Source organism: Tenrec ecaudatus, chromosome 2 (assembly GCF_050624435.1).
Source record: "Tenrec ecaudatus isolate mTenEca1 chromosome 2, mTenEca1.hap1, whole genome shotgun sequence".
NCBI lineage: Eukaryota > Metazoa > Chordata > Mammalia > Afrosoricida > Tenrecidae > Tenrec > Tenrec ecaudatus.
Window position 1 is genome coordinate 93,714,028 of NC_134531.1, and position 21,686 is coordinate 93,735,713.

The 21,686-nt window shown below is 38.8% G+C and overlaps 1 protein-coding gene across 1 annotated transcript in view; it reads right to left on the bottom strand.

Annotated features, from left to right (window-relative positions):
• KIAA0825 (KIAA0825 ortholog) overlaps positions 1-21,686 on the bottom strand; it is a 498,599-nt gene that overhangs the window by 376,085 nt on the left and 100,828 nt on the right. Inside the window, exon 5 of the mRNA XM_075541286.1 lies at positions 2,839-3,000. Within this exon, the coding sequence (XP_075397401.1) occupies positions 2,839-3,000 (162 nt within the window). The remainder of the gene's footprint in view (positions 1-2,838; positions 3,001-21,686) is intronic.

Consider the following 21,686-nt stretch of genomic DNA (forward strand, 5'->3'; position numbering starts at 1 on the left):
TGGCAGTGACTGTCTTTACATGCCTCTGCACAGGTCCTAACTCACAGCAAGTCCATGTTCAACAGAACGAACCCTTTCTGTGCAGTTCTCACGGTCATGGCTGTGTTTGGGCCAATACTGCAGCCACTGTGTCAGTCTGTCTCCTTGAGCGTGTCCATCTCTTTTGCTGACCTCCACATGAAGTTTGTTTTCCAGGAACAGATCTATCCTCGTAATATGTCCAGGGCATTTAAGATGAGGTCCCCTCATCGTTCCTTCTAAAGAGTATTATGGCTGTATTTTTCCCAGGATATATTTGGTCATTCTTCTGGCAGTCTGTGATATAACTGAACACCATATTTTTTTGTATTTTACTGTTCAGCTTTCCCACGTACATGGGTGATTAAAAATACTGTTTGCTGAAGTACCTTGGTCCTCAAAGTGCCATCTTTGCATTTTTATACTTTAAAGAGGTTTTTTTCAATAGCTTTGCCTAATGCAGCATATTGATTTCTTTCTTTCTATCATATTTATTTCTTGACTACTGCCTTCCGTGGGGCCAGAAGGTAGAGGGCCCTCGACGTTTGGGGGGTTATTCTGCTTCTTGATCCACACCTTAGTTCAACTAAAGATAATGATGAAGAATGCCAAGTTCAGTCTGACCTGAGGATGAGTCCCCATATCAAATGTCAACCATTGTGGCACCAACACGTCAATTCAAATGGTATGTCATTTCTTAGTCACATCTCGTTTGGGCCCATTCACCTCCGTTTAGAAGACCATTTGGGACCCACAGTGTCTTCTAACTAAAGTCACATTCTTATTCTTTTCCTATTCTTAGCATCTTATAGGAGCCCAGGTGTCACCATGGTTAAGGTGGTTGACTGTTATCCAAAGGTCAGTGGTTGGAGAATGATGTACCAGTCTGCTTTCATATATATTTGTAGACTTAGAAACATTCTCAGCAGTTCTGCTCTGTCCTGTAAGGTTGCTCTGTCCTGTAAGTTCTGCTCTGGCTGTAAGGCTGCAATAGGACGTTTGGGGATGGGTTTATTAAGCCTTATGTTTATATTAGTTTGCCAGTGTACATCATCTAAAATTCACCGATATTTTTCTTCAACTATCTCCAAATATGCAAAAACTATATGTCTTAAACTATTATAGTGCTATTGAAACCTAACATGGAACACAGAAATAGTAAGCCATAGATTATGTAAAACAAATTCTAACTGTAACATTTCTAAGGTTAATGGTACAGACATTATAAATAATCACAAGGGTGAACAGATTAAACTAAAAAAAAGAATCCCTTATGAAATTAAGGGTTGCAGTAAAAGGGTAATGATGTATCTACAATAGATAGGGGGCATATTGGAGATAAATGAATGGATTTTGAGTTCACATTTAGTTCTAGCTCTAATCTAAGGACGACTAGTTCTTATGATGCAGCCCTACTCAATACTTGCTCCCATTAAAAAAATCACTGAAGAGAGACATGTTACAGCCAAGTGTGCTGAAGAAATCAGATGGTGCTCAGCTATCAGAAAGAGTACTATCTGAGCTTGTCTTCAAAACAAGCAGCCATCCAAGTGGATAAATCCACATAGAGGAAGCACACCAGCTTGTGTGCTACAAGAATTGCAAATAATAAAAAATATCCCAGATTGGAGGGGAAAATTGTATTAGGGCTTAAATTACGAGCACGTGGTTTGCAGAAGGCAATGGACGCCAGTGAAAGTCCCAAATTCCATTTGCAAAGTTCTCGTGCAGATTCCGCTACAGTGAATTCCCTCTGAGCACTGACCACGACATGAGCAGTCTTGGATCAGACAGCACTGGAGTACTGAGTACAAGAATGAAGAACATGTTCCAAGAGTAATGGTGGCGAGGATGGTAAAGCTCTTTTAAAACTATTGAAACCACTGAATTTTATCCTATACGGGTTAGATGTCAATAAGACTGTTAGATGTTTTCAAGAAGAGCTTGCCCCAGCGCAACAATCTCTGAGCAATATCTCATTGCATTATCTGAATGATTAAATAAATATTGAATTAAACCTTGAAAAAAAGAAACCAAGGTTGGGGGCTGACATTTTCAGGTAGATTGCTATTCACTTGCTTCCCATATTTATTTGTATGGGACCATGGGCAACGGTACCATGTAGAACAGAAAACTCAGTACATTTTTTTCTCTTAGGATGCAAATCTGCATAAATATAGATATGGAAACCAAAAACGTATCATAATCATTATGCATTTGCTTTTTACCTTTATGTTAGAAGAGCATTATTTCAACAGATACAGCAAAGCTATCTTTAAAAATTTTTTTAAAGATTTAAAAATAAATACTTTAAGATCGAAAATTCTAAAACAATATATTATATAATTATAACTACTACTATAACAACACACATTTATTAAGGATTGATAATAAGACATTATTTCAATAGTTTACATACATTGACTCATTTAATTCTCACAGCAATATGTAACATTATCAAAATATGAAGAGTTTAATTCTGAAGGAAAATAAAGCAAAAAACAATCTAGTTCTAAACTTCCCATTTGAAGATGAGGATTAAATGTCTTGTTTCAATAGAATACATACTATAATGTGTGATCTGAATGTGATTTCAGCAATAGACAATTAACCAGATTTGATTTAAGATGTCAATTTGAAATATAGAAGTTACCATATGTAAAGGATGAAAATGTACTCCACGGTGTGCATTATACTTAATGTTTATTTAATAATTCTATCTTGTTATTTTTAAAAAGTAATGGTATAGACTCAAAGTGGCAGGAAGGAAAACCTGGGAGAAATGATAGATTTAATTTTTTTTTTTTAAGAGCATATTACCTGAAGCATTCCTGGGCATCTTGAGTGAATAAAACATGTCCTCAAACAGTTCTCGAACATCATTTTCCAGCTTCAAAAGGGACTTGGTGAGCTGTGCTAAGAACTGTAGTTCATGGAATGAGAGAGGGAGGGCTCTTCCCTTCCTTGGGCGCTCAGGAGTGGCTGGAAAGACAAGACCAACACAGTTGGATGCCCTACAGATTCTCTTAGCAACTGTCACACCCATCGATCAAGTTTCTTCCTAAGGAAATCTATATAAAATCTCTTTGGAGAGTCTTTTCTTCTGGGAAGAGGAGATGAGTACTCTGTTTGATGCAAATATGATAAGTAGATAGATTTCTTCTCAGAGTTACAAACAAGAATCTATAATTTGTTGTAGAATCCCATTTTGAACAATTCCATTATCTGAAAATCTAGCATAACTTGAGTCTAATCACATGGAAGCATCAGACAAACCTAAATGAAGGGACAATCGACTAGCCTGCGCTCTATAAAGGTGTCAGGGGAAGACATGCAAAGCTGAGGCAATGTTCAAGTCTAAAGAAGTCTACAAAGGCATGATATCAATACATGGTCAGCTATAAAACTCAAAAACTACATTCACTGCCATCAAGTCACTTCAGACTCATGGCGACCCTACAGGACAAGGTAGACAAAATTGTCCCTTGTCTTCTGAGATGGGAAATCTTTACGGGAGCAGAAATCTCTTCTGTTCCTAGTGGAGCACTTGTGGTTTTGCACTGCCAGCATCAAGGTTCACAGCCCACTGCATACCCCACTACGCCACCAAGGCTCCTGATGGTCAGCTATTAGACACGATTAGAATAATTTGGCATAGTAAGGATAAAGTTTACAATCCAATTCTGTTATTCTTAGATCGTTTATTTCCTGGTTTAGACAACTGTATGGCACTTATGTAAGAGGATATCTTTGTTTCTGGAAATATACACTGGAGCTTATAAGAAAAAATTCTTGTAATAAGTGAGTGTGTGTGTGTGTTACAGTGACTTCAAAAGATTCATGAAAAAAACAATAGTATATTTTCATTCCATTTCTAACAAAGTTTTTGAAACCTCCCTCTGTGGGTGAATGTGTATGATTATTTTGCTGTTAGGTACCATATAGTTGGGTGCAACTCATTGAGTTCTTGGCACAACATTAAGCAACACCGCCTGGGCCTGACGCGCCATCACAATTGCTCTTATGTTTGATCCCATTGCCACTGTGTCTGTCAATTCATCTTGGCAAGGCCCTTCCTCTTTTTGTTTGTCTAAGGGCAGCGGCTGTATCTATATAGTTCTTTGAGTATAAGTAAAAATAATTGCTACAAAATAATAGAAATTATTATTAGACAAATATATCAAATGTGAAGCTATTGTTTCTCTTCATATGCTCTAACTAGATATATATCAAGTTTTGAAGATGGTGTTTCCATTACTTTATCCTTTCTTCCATGAATTCTCTGCTCTTTGGGTCACACCATATCAAAACAGCAGTGTTGGCATCGCCGTGCGATGTAAATTGTGTACCTTTTAAGCGGTTTTATGAGTTTTGAAGACAAATAAAGGTGCCCTAACTAATGGACTAATCAAGAGTATTATTGGGAGTACTTATTCGCAGCTTTCCACTGGTGGCAGAGACCTGTGGAAGCATATTTCATCTGGAAGAGCTGGAATCCCACACAACACCCTTACTTTTTAACCAACGCTTGGGAAACCTGAATGCAAAGGACATGTCAGAACCTTTACATGCTTGTAGCACTTCTACAAGCCTGAAATTTAAATTAAAAGGGAAAACAAGTAGATAAAGAGTACAGGTCTTCAAGACCTTAAAAATATTGTGTGTGTGTGTGCAGATATATATATATATCTGCACACACACACATATTGCTTCTATAGCATTAAAAAGGGGAAATTAAAGTAACTATTAGATCTAGACTATATAATTCATGAGGTTAATTTAAAATAAGGTATATTTAAATAGTTGTGCTAGCTATTGTTTGCACAGGAAGAGCCCTAATCAGAATTGCAAAGCTTGACTGTTGCCTAACATAAAAAAAGCAAAATCATATTAGTAAGGGTATCAACAATAATATTTCCTCACTATATATTTTACTTCCATTTTAGATTGACACCACCAAATGGCAGCTTTAATATTAGATGTTCAAAGAAAATTCTTCATGTCCAAATGCTATTTCTTAAAATATATTTAAGAAATATCCTTGGGCCTAATTATAAACAGAAAGAATTGTTAACTGTATAAATTAAGCATAAAATGACTCTAGAGTCAAAATGCTAAGAGCACTACTTGGAAATTATGAACAATGGGGTGCCTAATGCAAGAGTGCTCAGACGCTAATGGAAAAGCCACTGGTTTGAACCTACCAGCTGCTCTGTGGGTAAAAGATGTGCAGTCGGTGTCGACAAAGCTGACTCACTGGCCCTGACTCTACTCTGACTCAAAGTGACTTCTCGCCTTGGAAATCCTACGGAGCAGTTCCACTGTCCTGGAGGGTCACCATGAGATGACGGTGGGTTGGGTCTGGGGTTTGGCAGTTCCATGGGAAAAAAGATTACCTTGATCACATGGATTTAGAAGGGAGATTTCAGAAATTTAACAATTTTACAGGCAATGAATTTCACTTCAATTAAACTTTGATATGTTAGTATCAAAACTTGCAGCCGTATAATATGATCACTCATTTACGATCGAAAGTTGCATGGCATTTTCCTAGATAGCAAATGAAGGCTCTGTGATCTCTTCAACTGTGGACGTCATCCCTCTTACTTAAAGATAAAAAAGTTTTAAAAAAATCATAAGTACCTACGAAAACTTTCACTGCATCTCTAAATTCATGCTATATCCACATGTATAAAAATCTGTCTCTAAATGAAAATAAAAAAAACTCACTGCCTCCAAGTCAAAACTGCCTAATGGTGACCATATAGGACAGGGAAGAATTGCTCCTGTGAGAGTCAGAGAATGTATCCTGGAATAGAAGACCTTGCTTTTCCCTATGGAACAGCTGGTAGTTTTGAACTCTGGACCTTAGGGTTACCAGCCCAAATAACACCATTCATGTTTATCATTCTTTCATAGGTCTGGCAGGGAAGAAATGCATATAATTATTATATAATAACTAATTTTGTCAGAAAAATTATGTTCCAAAAGAAGAAAGGAGTAATAAACTCACTGTGCTTCATTTTTAACTGTTGCCTGATTCCCATTTGACCTGTTTGATTTTTAAAAAAATACTTTTTCCAGTAAATAAGGAACACTAAATTTAAATATATATATACATATAGTTATATTTTTTCATACATGTATATCTTTGGGGACCTAAAATATTTATAAACTGAGTTTTCAAAGATTTTAAGAACCCTTCCTAATTTTCTTCCATAATTTGACCTGAAATTAAACATATCCAAGAAATCTTTATGTAGTTCAACTCTAAACTGAAAGCATTTTGAATGCCTATATAATAAGTTAAAAATTGCCCCAAGAAGAGTTTAAACCAGTGGTTCTCAACCTTCCTAATGCTGTGGCCCTTTAATACAGTTCCTCATGTCATGGTGACCCCCCCAACCATAAAATTATTTTTGTTGCTACTTCATAACTGTACTTTTGCTACTGTTAACTGGGAAAGGGTCGTTCAACCCCCAAAGGGGTAGCAACCCACAGGTTGAGAACTGCTGGTTTAAACACTGTACCCTAAGAGTATTACTTATTTAAAGCTATATAGGGTTTAAAGATTATACAAAAAGAAGTTTTATCCGTGGAAGAAGCACACCAGCCTGTGCGATCATGAGGTGTCGAAGGGATCAGGTATATGGCATCATCATAAAAATTTTTTTAAATCTTACCATAGTGAATGAAGGGGGAAGTGCAGAGTGGAGACCCAAAGCCCATTTGTCGGCCACTGGAGATCCCCTCACAGAGGGGTCTAGAGAAGGAGATGAGTCAGTCAGGGTGCGATGTAGCACCGATGAAGAATACAGCTTTCCTCCAGTTCCTAAATGCTTCTTCCTCCCTTCCCCAACCCCCCCACTCCACTACCATGATGCGAAGTCTACCTTGCAAGTCTGGATAGAGCAGAGGTTGTACACTGGTGCAGATAGGAGCTGGAGGCACAGGGAATCCAGGGTGAATGATCCCTTCAGGGCAAGGGGTATGAGGGGCGATACTGGGAGAGTAGAGGTTGAGTGGGTTGGAAGGGGAAACCAATTACAAGGATCCACGTGTGACCTCCTCCCTGGGGGATGGACAACAGAAAAGGAGGTGAAGGGAGACGCCAGATAGGGCAAGATATGACAAAATAATAATTTATAAATTATCAAGGGCTCATGAGGGAGGGGGGAGCAGGGAGGGTGGGGGGAAAAGAGGGCTTGATGCAAAGGGCTTAAGTGGAGAGCAAATGCTTTGAAAATGATTAGGGAAAAGAATGTACAGATGTACTTTATACAATTGATGTATGTATATGTATGGATTGCAATAAGAGTTGTATGAATCTCAAATAAAATGTTTTTAAAAAAAGAAGTTTTATCTTCAAGGTCTGGATTTAGAAACATCTTATATCTTAGGAATAACAATATTGAAAAATGCATTCCAATTAAATGATATCTTGTAACTTAATAATGAAAGAGGATAGATGGATACCTATGATTTTGGATAGATGCATCATATATCTGAAAATATGTCATATATGTAACATATGTGATTAGATTTATGACCTAAATCTAATGATCATTGCCCCAAAGTAGAAATTCTTATGTATTATGGTAGAGAACTATGGCTTAATAGTTTTTATTGTATATCATTATTAACTCAATCTTCTTCCGAGAGGTATATGTTGGTGCGGGTTCTTATATTGGTGTGGGTGCAAACATTCTGTGTTGTCAATTCTGTGAAAGGACAATTCAAACAAAGTTGAACCCATAGAACTGAAGAAGCCATTCTACTTTGCCCTAAAAGGTCATTATGAGTCTGCATCAAGCCTATCCATGGGGTTATACCTGATAGAACTAAATATGACCTTAAATAATGGTAGTTTCATCATTAGAAGAATTGACGCATTTGGTGTATGGTGCAGATGAAGAAAATTGAAAGTGCTAAGGACTGCTAAAAGAACAAGCTGATCTGTGTTGGAAGAAGTACAGCCAAGATTCTCTTTAGAGGCAAGAATGGTGAAACTTCCTCTCATGTACTTTGGACATACTGTCAGGAGAGACCAGTCCCTGGAGAAGGACATCATGCTTGCTGAAGTAGAGAGGCAGCAAGCGAGAGGAAGGCCTTCAAGGAGATGGACCGACACAGTGGCTGCAACGGTGCGTTCACACTTAAGAACCATGGTGAGGATTGCAGGACTGCGCTGTCTTTAGTTCTGTTGCATATAAGGCCACTGTCACTCAGATCTGATGCTACAGCGGCACCTAACAACAACAATCATCATTGTTATAAAATAGCTAAATAATGGTCATTACAATGATACTAATATAGGATGAGGTCTTTGATTGGGGGAATATTACTTTATCCAAAATCCTAATAATACTTTAGAGAAAAAAAATAAACTTCCACTTAAGAGGAAAACCTTCATTAGTATCATCTGGCAAGTGGGGAGTTCATATAAATATTAACTAGATCATTGAGCTTTTTCTTCTCTATATAATCTTATAATAGTGGACTCTGTAGGCAAACTACTGGATGATGCAGGAAGCATCAACAGAAGATCAAAAGAATACACAGTCACTGTGCCAAAAATAAATAGTCCACATTCCATCATTTTTATAGGTAGCATATGAGCAAGAACCAATAGTGCTGAGTAAAAACAAATAATTTAAATGCTATAAACAATTCTGTTGGTCTACTTTATAGGGGACTTTGAGCACAATTTAGGATTTTTATGATAACAGGGTTATGATCAAACTTCCTAATATTTGTCCCTCTTTTTAATGGTATTTCTCAAATTGATAATCCTTCCATAATCACACAAAATGAATACCAGTTGGCCAGTATATCCATACATCTTTGGAATTTTTAGCAAAAACAATTGTTTAGTGGAGACTACTCAAATTACTTTACTACCTGAATAGTCATAACTACACTTCCCCTCCCATTATTAGACCTTTAACTGTGGAACCTGCTGCTGCTAATATGCCTAATTTGACTATTATTCTCTTCTCCTTTTATTCTGCTGTTCCCAATATCAATATCATAGTTTGCACACAATTATAGACTCTCTCCTTGGAAAAAAAATACATGTAGCACAGTCTAAGAGCTAAACAGATGCACCTGAAGTCCATCCATGGCTCTCTCAGAGTACTGTAAGCTAGGAGCCCTTGTGTTGTTAAAAAAATCCAAATTCCCCACTTTGGTGCTGTCAAAGCCATCGGCATTTTTATGCACACATTACTATAACTGCAGGTCCACCTAGAAAAGATAGGCTGGACAAACAATGTGAGAAGAAAACAATGGGACCAAAGGTCCCAGAGGGACATGAGAGCGTGGGAGGTAGGGGAAGGGAGAAGGTGTTGACCAGCCCAGGGACAAGGGAACAACGAGTGGTTCAAAACCAGTGGAGGGAGGGGATGAGAGGACTGGTAGGGAGTGACCAAGGGCAAGGTAACTGAGATTAATTATTGAAACCAGAATGAATGCTGAACATGGTAGTAGGATGGGAGGAAAGTGTAAGGAAATAAAGGAAAGGAGTAGTAGGCACAGGGCATACATAGAAGCCTAAATACAAACATGTACATATGTAAATATATTTAAGTTTATGGGGGAAATAGACCTATGTGCATATATTTATAGGTTCAATAGTAGGGTAGCAGATGGACATTGGGCCTCCTCATGCTCACTCCCTCAATACAATAGCACCTTGCTCAGCTAAACGGTCATTCCACGATACCAATCTTCCTGACATGATCGCTGAAGACAGATGTGTGCATAAGCAAATGTGGTGAAGAAAGCTGATGGTGCCCAGCTATCAAAAAGATAAAGCATCTGGGGTCTTAAAGGCTTGAAGGCAAATAAGTGCCCATCTAGCTCAGAAGCAACAAAGCCCACAGAGAAGAAGCACACAAGCCTAAGTGAACACGAGGTGTTGAAGAGATCAGGTAGCAGACACCAAAGAACAAAAACCGTCATTGTGTGATCACCTTCCCCACATAAACGCTGAAGACGAATGTGTGCATAAGAAAGTATGGTGAAGAAGGCTGATGGTGCCTGGCTATTGAGAGATATAGCATCTGGGGACATAAAGGCTTGAAAGTAAACAAGCAGCCATCTTGCCCCAAAGCAACAAAGCTCACATGGAAGCAGCACACCCACATGTGTGATCATGAAGGGCCGAAGGGACCAGGTTTCAAACAACAAAGGCGGGGGGGGGGGGAATCAAATCATCGTGAATGAGGGGAGTGCATGATGGGAACCCAATGCCCATCTGTAGACAACTGGGCATCCCTTACAGAGGGGTTATGGGGAGGGGATGAGTCACTCAGGGTTCAGTGTAGCAATAATGAAACGCACAACCTTCCTCAAGTTCTTAAATGCTTCTTCTCCTCCAGCTATCATGATCCCAATTCTACCTTGCAAACCTGGTTAGATCAGAGGATGCACAGCAGTACAGTTGGGATCTGGAAACACAGGGAATCTAGGACAAATGGACCCCTCAGGACCAACGGTGACAGTGGCGATATTGGGAGGGAAGGCGGGGTGGAAAGGGGGAACCGATCTCGGGGATCTACATATAACCTCCTCTCTGAGGGATGGGCAACAGGAAAGTGGGTGAAGGGAGACGCCGGGCAGTGTAAGATAAGATAAAAAATAATTTATAAATTATTAAGGGTTCATGAGGGAGGGGGGAGTGGGGATCGAGAGGGAGGGACAAAAGGAAAATGAGCTGATTCCAGGAACCCAAGTGGAAGGCAAATTTTGAGAATGATGAGGGCAACGAATGTATAAGGGTGCTTTACTCAATTGATGTATGTATGGATTGTGATGAGTTGTATGAGTCTCTAATAAAATGTTAAAAAAAAGAGTTGTATGAGCCCCAATACAATGATTTTTTAAAAATCCAAATTCCTCAGTTATCTCTAGTTCTAATGAATAAGCGTCTGTGAGGAATGAGCTCAGAAAAAGCCTTTTCAGCATTCACAGAGGGTTGGTTTTCTGCATACCAAAATTTCAGATCACGGCCTGAAGGCCCTGTGAACTGTGATTTTAAATCCTGGTGGTTGACAAGGGGGAAGGGAGACAGTGGTCGGTGTAAGATATGAAAAAAATAATTTATAATTTATCAAGGGGTCATAAGGGTGAGAGGGAGGGTGAAAAATGAGTTGATACTAAGGGGTCAAATAGAAAGTAAATGTTTATAAAATAATGATGGCAACACGCACAAATATGCTTGATACAATTGATGTATGGATTATTATAAGAGCCCCCAAGAAAATGATCTTTAAAAAAAAAGAATACAGGAAAAAAATTCCTTGTGGTTGAAAAATCACTCCCTACAAATCTGCAATTTGGAAGTTTACAAGTCAACCAGAAGGCATTTTTATATAAAATATCAAGGGCTTAAAGAAAGTTACCCACTTTGTTCATGTCCAAGAAATGTATGATTTTTGCGGAAGAAATATGGAACATCTGCAGGAAATGTTTAAGAATATATCTTACATATTTCCCAGAGCAAAAGAGCTACTCTTAGAAAATAACAAAGAACAGCAGCAGTTCTCCAGGAATGTTCATCATTAATGTAAGACGAATGCCATGACGTCAGAGATGATGTCCATTTTATTCATCATAATACTTCTATGCCCAACATAATGCCTTGCACAAGTAGACACCCAAGGACTGGTGGACTAGAGGCCAGAATGCCTTCTGCTACCACTCCTACGCTGCAGGGACTCTTAACCACAGCCATGGCTAGTCAAGAAGGTGAACGGAAAGGCCTCCAATGTGTCAAAGCTCTCTCCATCAGCAGATGGTAGGAATCATGCACTGAAAGACCCCAAGGCTCGAAAGAAAATTATTGGAACTCTTTTAAAAATTCTATACAGAGGCAGGACACAAATTCAACATAAAAATCAGATGGATTCTTTTATATCAAAAATGCTGTCTGAAAAAGAAATCAGGAAAACAATACCATTTACAATAGCCACTGTAAAGATTAAAAACCATGGTTCGGGTCAGGGGCACCTGAGTCGCAAAGTGACATCTTTGGTCTTTATCATTTTCACGAGGTCTTGTGCAGTAGAGTTGCCCAACGGAATGTATCACTTACTTTCTTGACTGATGCTTCACGAGCACTGTTTGCGGATCTAAGTAAAATGAAATCCTTGACAATTTCAATCTTCCTCCGTTGGTCATGATGCTGTCTGTTGGACCAGTTGTGAAGGTTTGGGTTTTCTTTACATTGAATTGCAATCCATACTGAAGGCTGCAGTCTTTGATCTTCATCAGCACGTGCTTCAAGTCCTCCTCATTTTCAACCAACAAATGGTGTTATCTACATCTCTGGTTGTTAATAAGCCTTCCTGCAACCTAGGTGTGGCATTCCGTTTCATGTAATTCAGCTTCTTGGATTACTTTCTCAGCGTACAGATTAAATAAGTATGGTGAGAGGGTACAACCCAGACCCACACATTCTTGACTTTAACCTGCAGTATTCCTTTGTTCTCTTTGAATGACGTAGTGTACACATGAACACAATAGAGTCTTATGGAATTTCCATTACTCTTAATGTTCTCTGTAGTGTGCTATAATCCACACAATCAACTACCTTTGCATAGTCAATAAAACACAAGTACATTTCTTTTGAGGAGGCTCTACTTCTGCTAAGATTCATCTGGCATCAGCAATGACATCTGCTATTAAACATTATCTTCTGAATCTGAGTTAAATTTCTGGACGTTCCTTGTACATGCAATGTACAACTGTTTTTTAATTACCTTCAGCGAAATTTTATTTGTATGTGATATTAATGTTATTGTTTTTTAAAGTTACTGTTTAACAATTTCCAGATTCTGTTTGGTCACCACTCTTTGAAATGGGTAAAAATATAGCTGACCAATGAGCTTTCTTCCATATATATTTGCATAGATTAGTGAATGCTGCCAGGTCTTCCCTGGCTTCTTGAAACACTGTACTTGGCATTCGGTCAACTCTTGGAGCCTTCTACCGCGCTTATTTTTCCCTAACGCCGCAGTACAGCGCTTGGATTCTGCCTTCAAACCATCGGTACTGACTCATGTGCTGCCTCTTGAGATGGCCGGTTCTTTTTGTACATTTTCTGTGTGTTCTTTCTATCTTCTCTTGATAATATTTCCTGCATCATTCAATATTTTGTCCATAAAATCCTTAAATAGCACAACTTGATTTTTCCCCTTAGTTTTTGTTTTTTTTTTTTCCAGCTCAAGAAATGCTGAGCATGTTCTTTATTTTTGGCTCTCTGACTCCACATGTCTGCACATTCCACATAATGCTTTACTTTGTTTTCACACGTTACCCTTTGAAAGGTTCCGTGCAAGTCCCTTTCTTTGCCAGTTCTCCCCTTTGCTTTAGCTATTCAACAGCAAATTTCAGAGTCTCGTCGGACGTCCACTTGGCCTTTTCCCTCTTTCTTATATTTCTAATGACCTTGTGGCTATCTCTGCATACAGTGCTCTTGAAATCATCCCATAGCCAGCCAGGTTTTGTCACTGGTGTTCAACATGTCAAATCTGACCTTGAAATGTTTTCTAAATTCAAGTAGGATTTGCTCAGGGTAAGGTGTAGGGTCTTGTGGGCTTGTTTTAATTTTCCTCAACTTCAACAATTTGTTTTCCTTTAAAATTTTTTATTTTTCAATTTGTTTTTAAATTATTTTATTGGAGGCTCTTACAACTTTTATAACAAGCACATTTGTACATATGTTGCCATCCTTTTCAAAATATTTTCCTTCTAATTGAGCCCTTGCTATCAGTTCATTTTTTCCCTCCCTTTCCCATCCTCCCTCCCTCCCTCATGAACCCTTGATAATTTATAAATTATTATTGTCATTTCTTAAACTGACTGGTGTCTCCCTTCATCCACATTTCTGTTGTTCATCCCTCTGGGGGCGGGAGCGGTTTATACACTGATCATTGTGATCCACTCCCCCCTTTTCCCCCCTTACCATCCCCCTACGCTCATGACATTACTACTCCCATTATTGTTCTTGAGGGATTTTTCTGTCCTGGATTCTGTGTGTCTAGAGCTCTTATCTGTACCAGTGTATATGCTCCAGTCTAGCCAGATTTGTAAGGTAGTAATGGGGGGCGGGGGGAGGAAGCATTAAAGAACTAGATGAATGTTATAAGTTTCATCGGTGCTATACTGCCCCCTGGCTGGCTTGCCCATTCCTTGTGAGCCTTCTGTGAGGGGATGTTCAATTGTCTACAGATGGGCATTGGGTCTCCACTCCACCCCCACTCCCATCTTGTTCTCATTGATATGTTTGTTTGTTTGTTTGTTTGTGGTCTTCTGATACCTGATACCTGATCACATTGACACCTCATGATCACACAGGCTAGTGTACTTCTTCCACACGGGCTTTGTTGTTTCCCAGGTAGATGGCCACTTTTTTAACTTCAGTTTCAATACTTTATGGTCTGTTCCACAATTGGCCTTGGTCCTGTTGTTATACTGAGTTTGTCTTTTCCACTGATGTGATCTATTTGATTTCAGTATATTCCACCAGGTGAGGTCCATGTTCATAGTCACTATTCAATGGTTGAGAATCATTTTTCTGCTAAAGGCCATTTGGATATTTGTAGCATAATTCTCAAGTCATAGTGGTTAAAATTACTTCACCACTAGTGTGATGGTTGGAACCACTTCTCTTCTGTGAGGCATGTGACGTTAGCTGGTATTGATGACCTTGTGGGCCTTAAATGGCCCATAGGCTGGGCATTCCCCATCCTTGGTTTACGTTCAATAAATTTTTTTAATAAAAAATATTTTCAATGAAGTCATTGGTCTTGCAAAATTTTATTACATGATCTCCAGCGTTCTTCCTAAGACTAACATCATATTTTCAGCTATTGTTTCCAGCTTTTATATTCTAATTGTCAAAAATTATGAATGCATCTTGAGGTATGTTTGATCAATATCAGACTGAGGAAGTTGGTAGAATTCTTCAATTTCTTGAACATTGGATTTAGTGGTTGGTAAATAATTTATATAAAGGGCTCAAGTAGAAAGAAATGCTTTGAAAAACGATGATGGCAATATATGTACAAATGTGCTTGACACAATGGATGGATGGATGGATGGATTTTGATAAAAGTTGTATGAGCCCCCAATAAAATTATTTTTAAAAATACATTTTAAAATTGCAACATTACTTATATTAAATGTATTTCCTTATACAGTACAGATATTATCTCCTTATAGGCAGCATTTTACTTCGAGAGCTCTTTAAAAATTTTTTTTTCACAATGAATGTAAACGTCACCCCTCTTGAATTTTTCATTCCTGGTATAGTAAGCCACATGATTTTAAGACTCAAATTGGCCAACACCCATCCATTTCAGTTCACTAATGCCTAAGATATCAATCTTTATGTGTTCTTTTAGACAACTTCTAGGAAGATTCATACTTACTAGTTCTATGTTCCTCATATTAATAGATGGTTACAGCTGCGTCCTCTCACTTTCAGGCACGCCCTATCAGTAAATGAAGGTCCCCAAAGCTTTACTTCACTCACCTCATTAAGTTCAATCCTACCTTGAGTAGACAGCTGGTTCCCAGGTGTCTTTTACGTGCCTTGCAAACTGAGTGGCTAATCTTCTGGCATTATATCTATGTTTCTCTGCTATTCATAAGATTTTCAGTCATTATTCCCTGAGAAGTAGATAGGCTCATCCTCTTTCCTAGTCTGTTCTTAGTCTGGAAGTTCTGCTGAAACCTGGTCACCAAGGGTAACCCTGCTGATAGTTTAAGTGCCAGTGGCATAACTTTCAGCATCACTGCGACACACAAGCCAGTACAGTAGCACAACCTGACAGACAGGCCAGTCAAGAAAATTAAAACAACGAGGCATCACCTCACCCCAATATTAACAGCAAAACTTAAAAAACAAACGAAGAAACAGAATGCAACTTCTGGCAAGTATACAGAAAGCAAACCCCACATACACTTCAGACTCATGCTCATCACAGCTCTATTCGTGAGAGCAAAGAGAGAGAAATACCCTAAATACTTCTCATGAGAGAATGGGTCAGAAAACGTTAGTGCACACACACAAGAAAACCTCATACAGCACGAAGGAGCAATAATGCACATGTGAAGCACCGCATAGCCTGGATGCACACGGAGGACATCATACTACAGGAAACCAAGCAATCACAAAAGGACAGACATTGTGTGGAGGCCTTGTAAAAACAAAAAAAGACACGAACAGGGTTTCACACATAGTTGATAGTTGATGGCTATCATGGGTGGGAAAGGAAGGAAGGGAAATTACTGGCCAGAGGGTGACATATACCAACTGGGGTGAAGGGGAACACACTAGACATAGATATGTTGGTCCATAATAAAAAAATGATTTTATGTATAACCCTGAAATGCAGTCTTAGATTCAAATCTATAAATTTTTGTAGTATTGCAGAAGACTCTTTATAGTACCATGTTTTTCAAAGTAGATTTGAGACTTTTTCTAAAATAAGAATATGTGCAGATATTTTTAAAATTAAAGCCATTCATTTCTATATCTATGTGTGTGCACATGTACACGCATATGTATATTCACACATATTTGTTAAAATAAAAGCGCACATTAAAATGTTTTACACACTGTGGCTAATAGTTAAAATATCCACCTCATTTTCTTGTAGCAAATTTAAAAACATTAAAAAGAAACCCCACAAAACTACAAAGGTGTAATAGGGCTTCTTACATTTGATACACAACAAAGCAGCACTTGGAACAAATATCAAAGCCCAGCTAAATCAGACAACCCATAAAAATACGAGTAGTGGTTGAAAGCATACATATTATTTTCCAAAACCATTAGCAACAGAATTCTTGTCAATAATAGCATTAAGATATAGGAGAAAATGAGAAGCCAGAAAATCAGATAATCTGAAGCTGGTGGGTCAGTATAATAGGATAAAAGGGTTGCGTTTTCGTTTTCCCAAGAAGAAAAACAAATACGAGCCACCCTATTATTGACTGTAAATGGATCCATTTTCACGGAGGACGGATTCTCAGTGCCACCAGACAAGTGAGGTGAAAAGAGGTGCCACACAAAAGCTATTGAAAGTCCCCTTATCCCAGATGGAATTCATGACATAATCCAAATGGAATACATTTGTTCCAGTAAACAACACTTTTAAACAGCATTATAATATGAAGTCAGCCAGGACTGCACAGGAACCAAATAATAAGCAGTGCTTTCCTCCATACCCAAGTTCCTCTCTGATGGCAGCAGGAGTGGTTGGCGCACACCGAGTGCTTTTAGCGGAGCCTGCAGCCTCCGGGGGAGCACCTGCCTCCAGAACCACAGCTCAGGACAAAGGCCAGAAGGCCAACACCACGTTGCTGGATTGTTAAAGAATCTTCGTGGTCATACAAGCCTGATAAGCAGCTAGAAAACTGCAGAGAATTTGGGGGCGCTTTTCTTTCTCTTTTTATTTTATTCCTACATATGAACAAGAAATCAAAGCTGTTTCCTCTCCTCTTTCCAGCATTAATTTTGTAATGTCTACTTATTTTTTGAATTGATATGATTAGGAATGTATTTGAAGTCACACTACGAATATTTTCTGCCCGCGTTTTCAAGAACTGAATATGGCATTTTGAATCTCTCCTGAGGAGGCTTCCACATGCACCAGCTGACAGGGTAACGGCTTCAAAATAGGTTGAGCAAATGTACTAGTAAGTACACGATCAGTCAGGTGACCTCTGCCTGAAGTTGAGTGGAAACACATCTCAACGATGTGGAAGTTTAGATGAGTGTGAAGTGCTTTCTGACGTGGTGAGAAAAGGGAGGGAAGAACTGGGAAGGTTGAGTCTCAGAAAGGTGAATGAATCTGAACTTGAACATTTGAGTCTCAGAAGCTGGGAGCTGATCTCCTCTCCCTGCTTTCTCTCTGGCTTCACCCTGGTTTCATTCCCTGGCACGCTATATATAGTACTGCTCCCCGAAGTGCAAGAGGGAGTATGTAGACGCAATAACATGTGGAATCTTTGAGTTGTTGGCCTATCTTCCAATCATGGCCCTATGAGTTGTGTGACTGAGCCTCTGCATCTGTCAGCAGTCTGTGAGTTTCAGCTGAGGCAACAGTACCCAGGAGGCAGTAAACCAGTTCCTGCTGAATCAATTCAGACTCATGGTGAGTCCATGCTTTTCAGAGTAGAACTGTTGAGTGTGTCTTCGATGGTGGGGACCTTTCGGAAGCAGACTGCCAGGACTGTGCCTCTGGGCGGATTAGGGACCACAAACCCACTTATTGATACTGTGTGCAGTTCGCCTAGGGATGCTGGGTAGTGGTAGGTCTTAGATATTTTAACCATCTCCTCTGAGAAGCTTACTTTCAGACTCCAAGCCAGCTTAGACTCGTATTCTCCATGTGCCTTTCGATTTTACTTTACAAATACTTCTATTACACAGCATAGGTTAAGTGACATTGAAATTGATAGTTTGGGAATGGTCTTTAGAAACTTTAAGTTCCTTAAAGGCAGACATACATTTTCCCCTATTCTCCATTATATGCCTATGTGAACGAATGATTCCAGAATGATACAGATTTATGAGCGCCAGAAACAAAATCAAATGCTTTTAATTAATCTTATTTGTGCTCCAAGTCACATAAATATAAATCGTTAGCTAAATGCTTCTATTAGATGACTTTAATATTAATAACTTATGTACCCATCTTTTAGGGAGCAATGAATGAAGATGATCAGAGACTCCTTTTCTTATATACTATTTTCAATAGTATTTATTGCTATTTACTAAGTTCATCTCTGAACTCAAAAACTCAGAAACAGGGGCAGTACTGTCCTATAGGGTTGCTAGAAGTCAGCACTGAATTGATGCTGGTAAGTTAAGTGTGGTTTCATCTATGAACTTGCTGATAAAGATCACAGACCACGGGCTTCAGCATGGATGGCAACTCAATGTAAAGAAAACAAAACTCTTCACAAACGGACTAATGCATATCCTCATGATAAACAAAGTAAATACAGACATTTTCAAAGATTTTAGTTTACTTGGGTCCTTAAGCAAAATTCATAGAATCAGCAGGTAAGGAATCAAATGCCATATTGCATTATGCAAATATGCTGCAATAGACATCTTCAAATCCACCATTTTGGTAAAAAAACAACAAAGGAACTATATCACTTTGAAAACGAAGGTGCACCTGACACCTCTTATGCTATTTTAAATCGCCTCATATCCATGTAAAAGCTGGACAATGAATAAGGAAGATGGAAGAATAGGTGTCTCTGAATTATGGTGTTGGTGAGGAGGACAGCATGGACCATGGACTACCAGAGAATAAACAAATCTATCTTGGAAGGAGTACGGCCAGAATGTCCTTAGGAACCAGACTGGATAGGGCCAATGCCTGAAGAACATCATACTTGGTAAAGCAGAAGATCCGCAAAGACAAGGTTTCTCAAATAGGTGTCAGGACCCAGCTGCCACAACAAAAGAAGAAAACATAGCCATGTTTCTAGGATGGCAGGGATGCAGGCAGTGTTCAATCTGCTGTGCTCACACACGGGATTACTATGATCCAGAACAAGAACATCTCTGAACTTAATGTTCATTAAGTTCATTCATAACCTCACTCTAAGACGTTCCCTTGTAAGTCTGGAATGCCAACCCTACACAAAGTTGATTCTTACCATTGTGTGTGCCTCTGGTCATCATCCTTTTTAGAATCTCTATAAGCTACACATGTGTGCTGACAGAAGCAATAGTTGACGTAGAATTCTCACAAGTTCCCAGGTCCTTTGAGGCCCTAAGGTTCTATTGGTCGTCTAAGTAAGGCCCTCTGTCTAGGTCTGTCTGACTACAATGGAAATAGGCCCCCCAGGTCTCCCTATCACGAAGTAGCAGCTCCAGTATCACTTCTACATTATAATCGCTCCATCATTCTTTATACTTGGCTCTCTTTGATAAACATATTGCTAAAGCATTCACACCCTCTTTGCCTGCTCTGCCTGAGGTCCTGGGTGAGGTGATGAGGAGATACTGAGGAATGAGGCATGGCCCTAACCTTTGAGGAGTTTAGACAAACATACAGATTAATACAAAGCAATGCGGGAACCTCTTTGATAGTGATATAGGACATTCAAAGGATTCCATTAAGGAAGAAAAATTGCTGGCCTATACCAAATATGAATTTTATACATTTTCCTTATCTGACAGTTCTAAGCAAAAGATACTTGTTATAGTCAATTTTTCACCCTCTCACGGATCAAGAGAGAGAGAGAGGGTATGGATAGAGAGGAGGCAATGTTTGCAATCCATTCTTTAATTTGCCAAGAGCTACCACATGGCGGAGAGCTTTGCTTTCCCTTTGGAGGGGCTGTACAGAAAATATCACCTCGCGTCGCAGACCAAGAAACACTTAAGTGGATGGAAAGGGTGGAGATGGAGTCACTGTGAAGCCATTCTTCCGGGTCAATAAGAAAAACTGAAACAGAAACTGCTTCTATTATTACTCTTTTATGATTCCCAGGCCAACACCGGCTCCACTGGATGTTACTGAAACTGAACTGCTAAATGATAACAGAATTCTCCCACACTCCATTCCATCTTCACTGGCACGAGCTGTCAGTATTACGTAACAAGGACCTGACTTCTCACTGTTAAGTCCAGGATATAATTCCCTGTCCCACTCTGATTTTCTACCTTCTTATTTTGCTTTTTCGGTTTTTTGTTTTGTTTGGCTTTGCCTGACTGAGGAGATGAGAGTGAATATTTGACTCCTGATGTGGTCACTCTGGCTACTGTTAGTTAAAGATGCTAATCAATGAACTGTTGAACATCGAATTCAGCCACACTTGAGAACAGCAGCCAGGGCAAATTTCATTTTTTCTCAGTTGATTTTTGTTTTATTCCATTTTAAATACCAGTTAAAAGCACATATTTAGATATGCTGACCCTTTAAGTGAACATCTTAATAAGGAGACATTCCTGGTGTAGTGAAATGAGGTTTTTAAGGTCTAATTACTGTATGCTAGTGTCACATTATTAATGAAATATCGTCCTAATATCCCTTTCTCGGTCTCGAACTTTGCTAGGGTTCAGTTAATTATATCTCTCATCATAAGTGTTATGTTCTATTATCATGACCAAAAATTAACCTCGAGAAAAAACTTAAAAGTTAACAATTCATTTTTACTATACTTGAAGGTTATAACTGAGAATTGATATTTCATTTTTAAAGGAATATGCCATGACAGAGATGTTACATTATCAGCTCTTAATATAACATGTTAAAATTTAATTTTAAAAATTTAGCACTGGAATAAAAATAATGCCATCATCAAAAAGATGGATTTAAGTTCAGCCACCTGCCGAGTGTGCTTCTTGAGATATTTCCTAATTGAATCATCGCCTTTCCAGAGAGACTTAATATTTTTCTTCTTTTTATACCAAAAAGAGGAAGAGTCCCTTCACTTTTTTTTATCAGGGAGGCAAATTACAAGGCCTGTGAATGTATGTTAAAATTAATATAAAAAGAGATAGCCCTGTGATAATGACAATCCCTTGTACTTACCCAGACCTGTATTCATGAGCTCATTATTCTAGCAAGGAAAAAGGCCAGTCTTAGAGTTAGGGAAATTATTTCTCAGCTCAGATGGCATCTTGT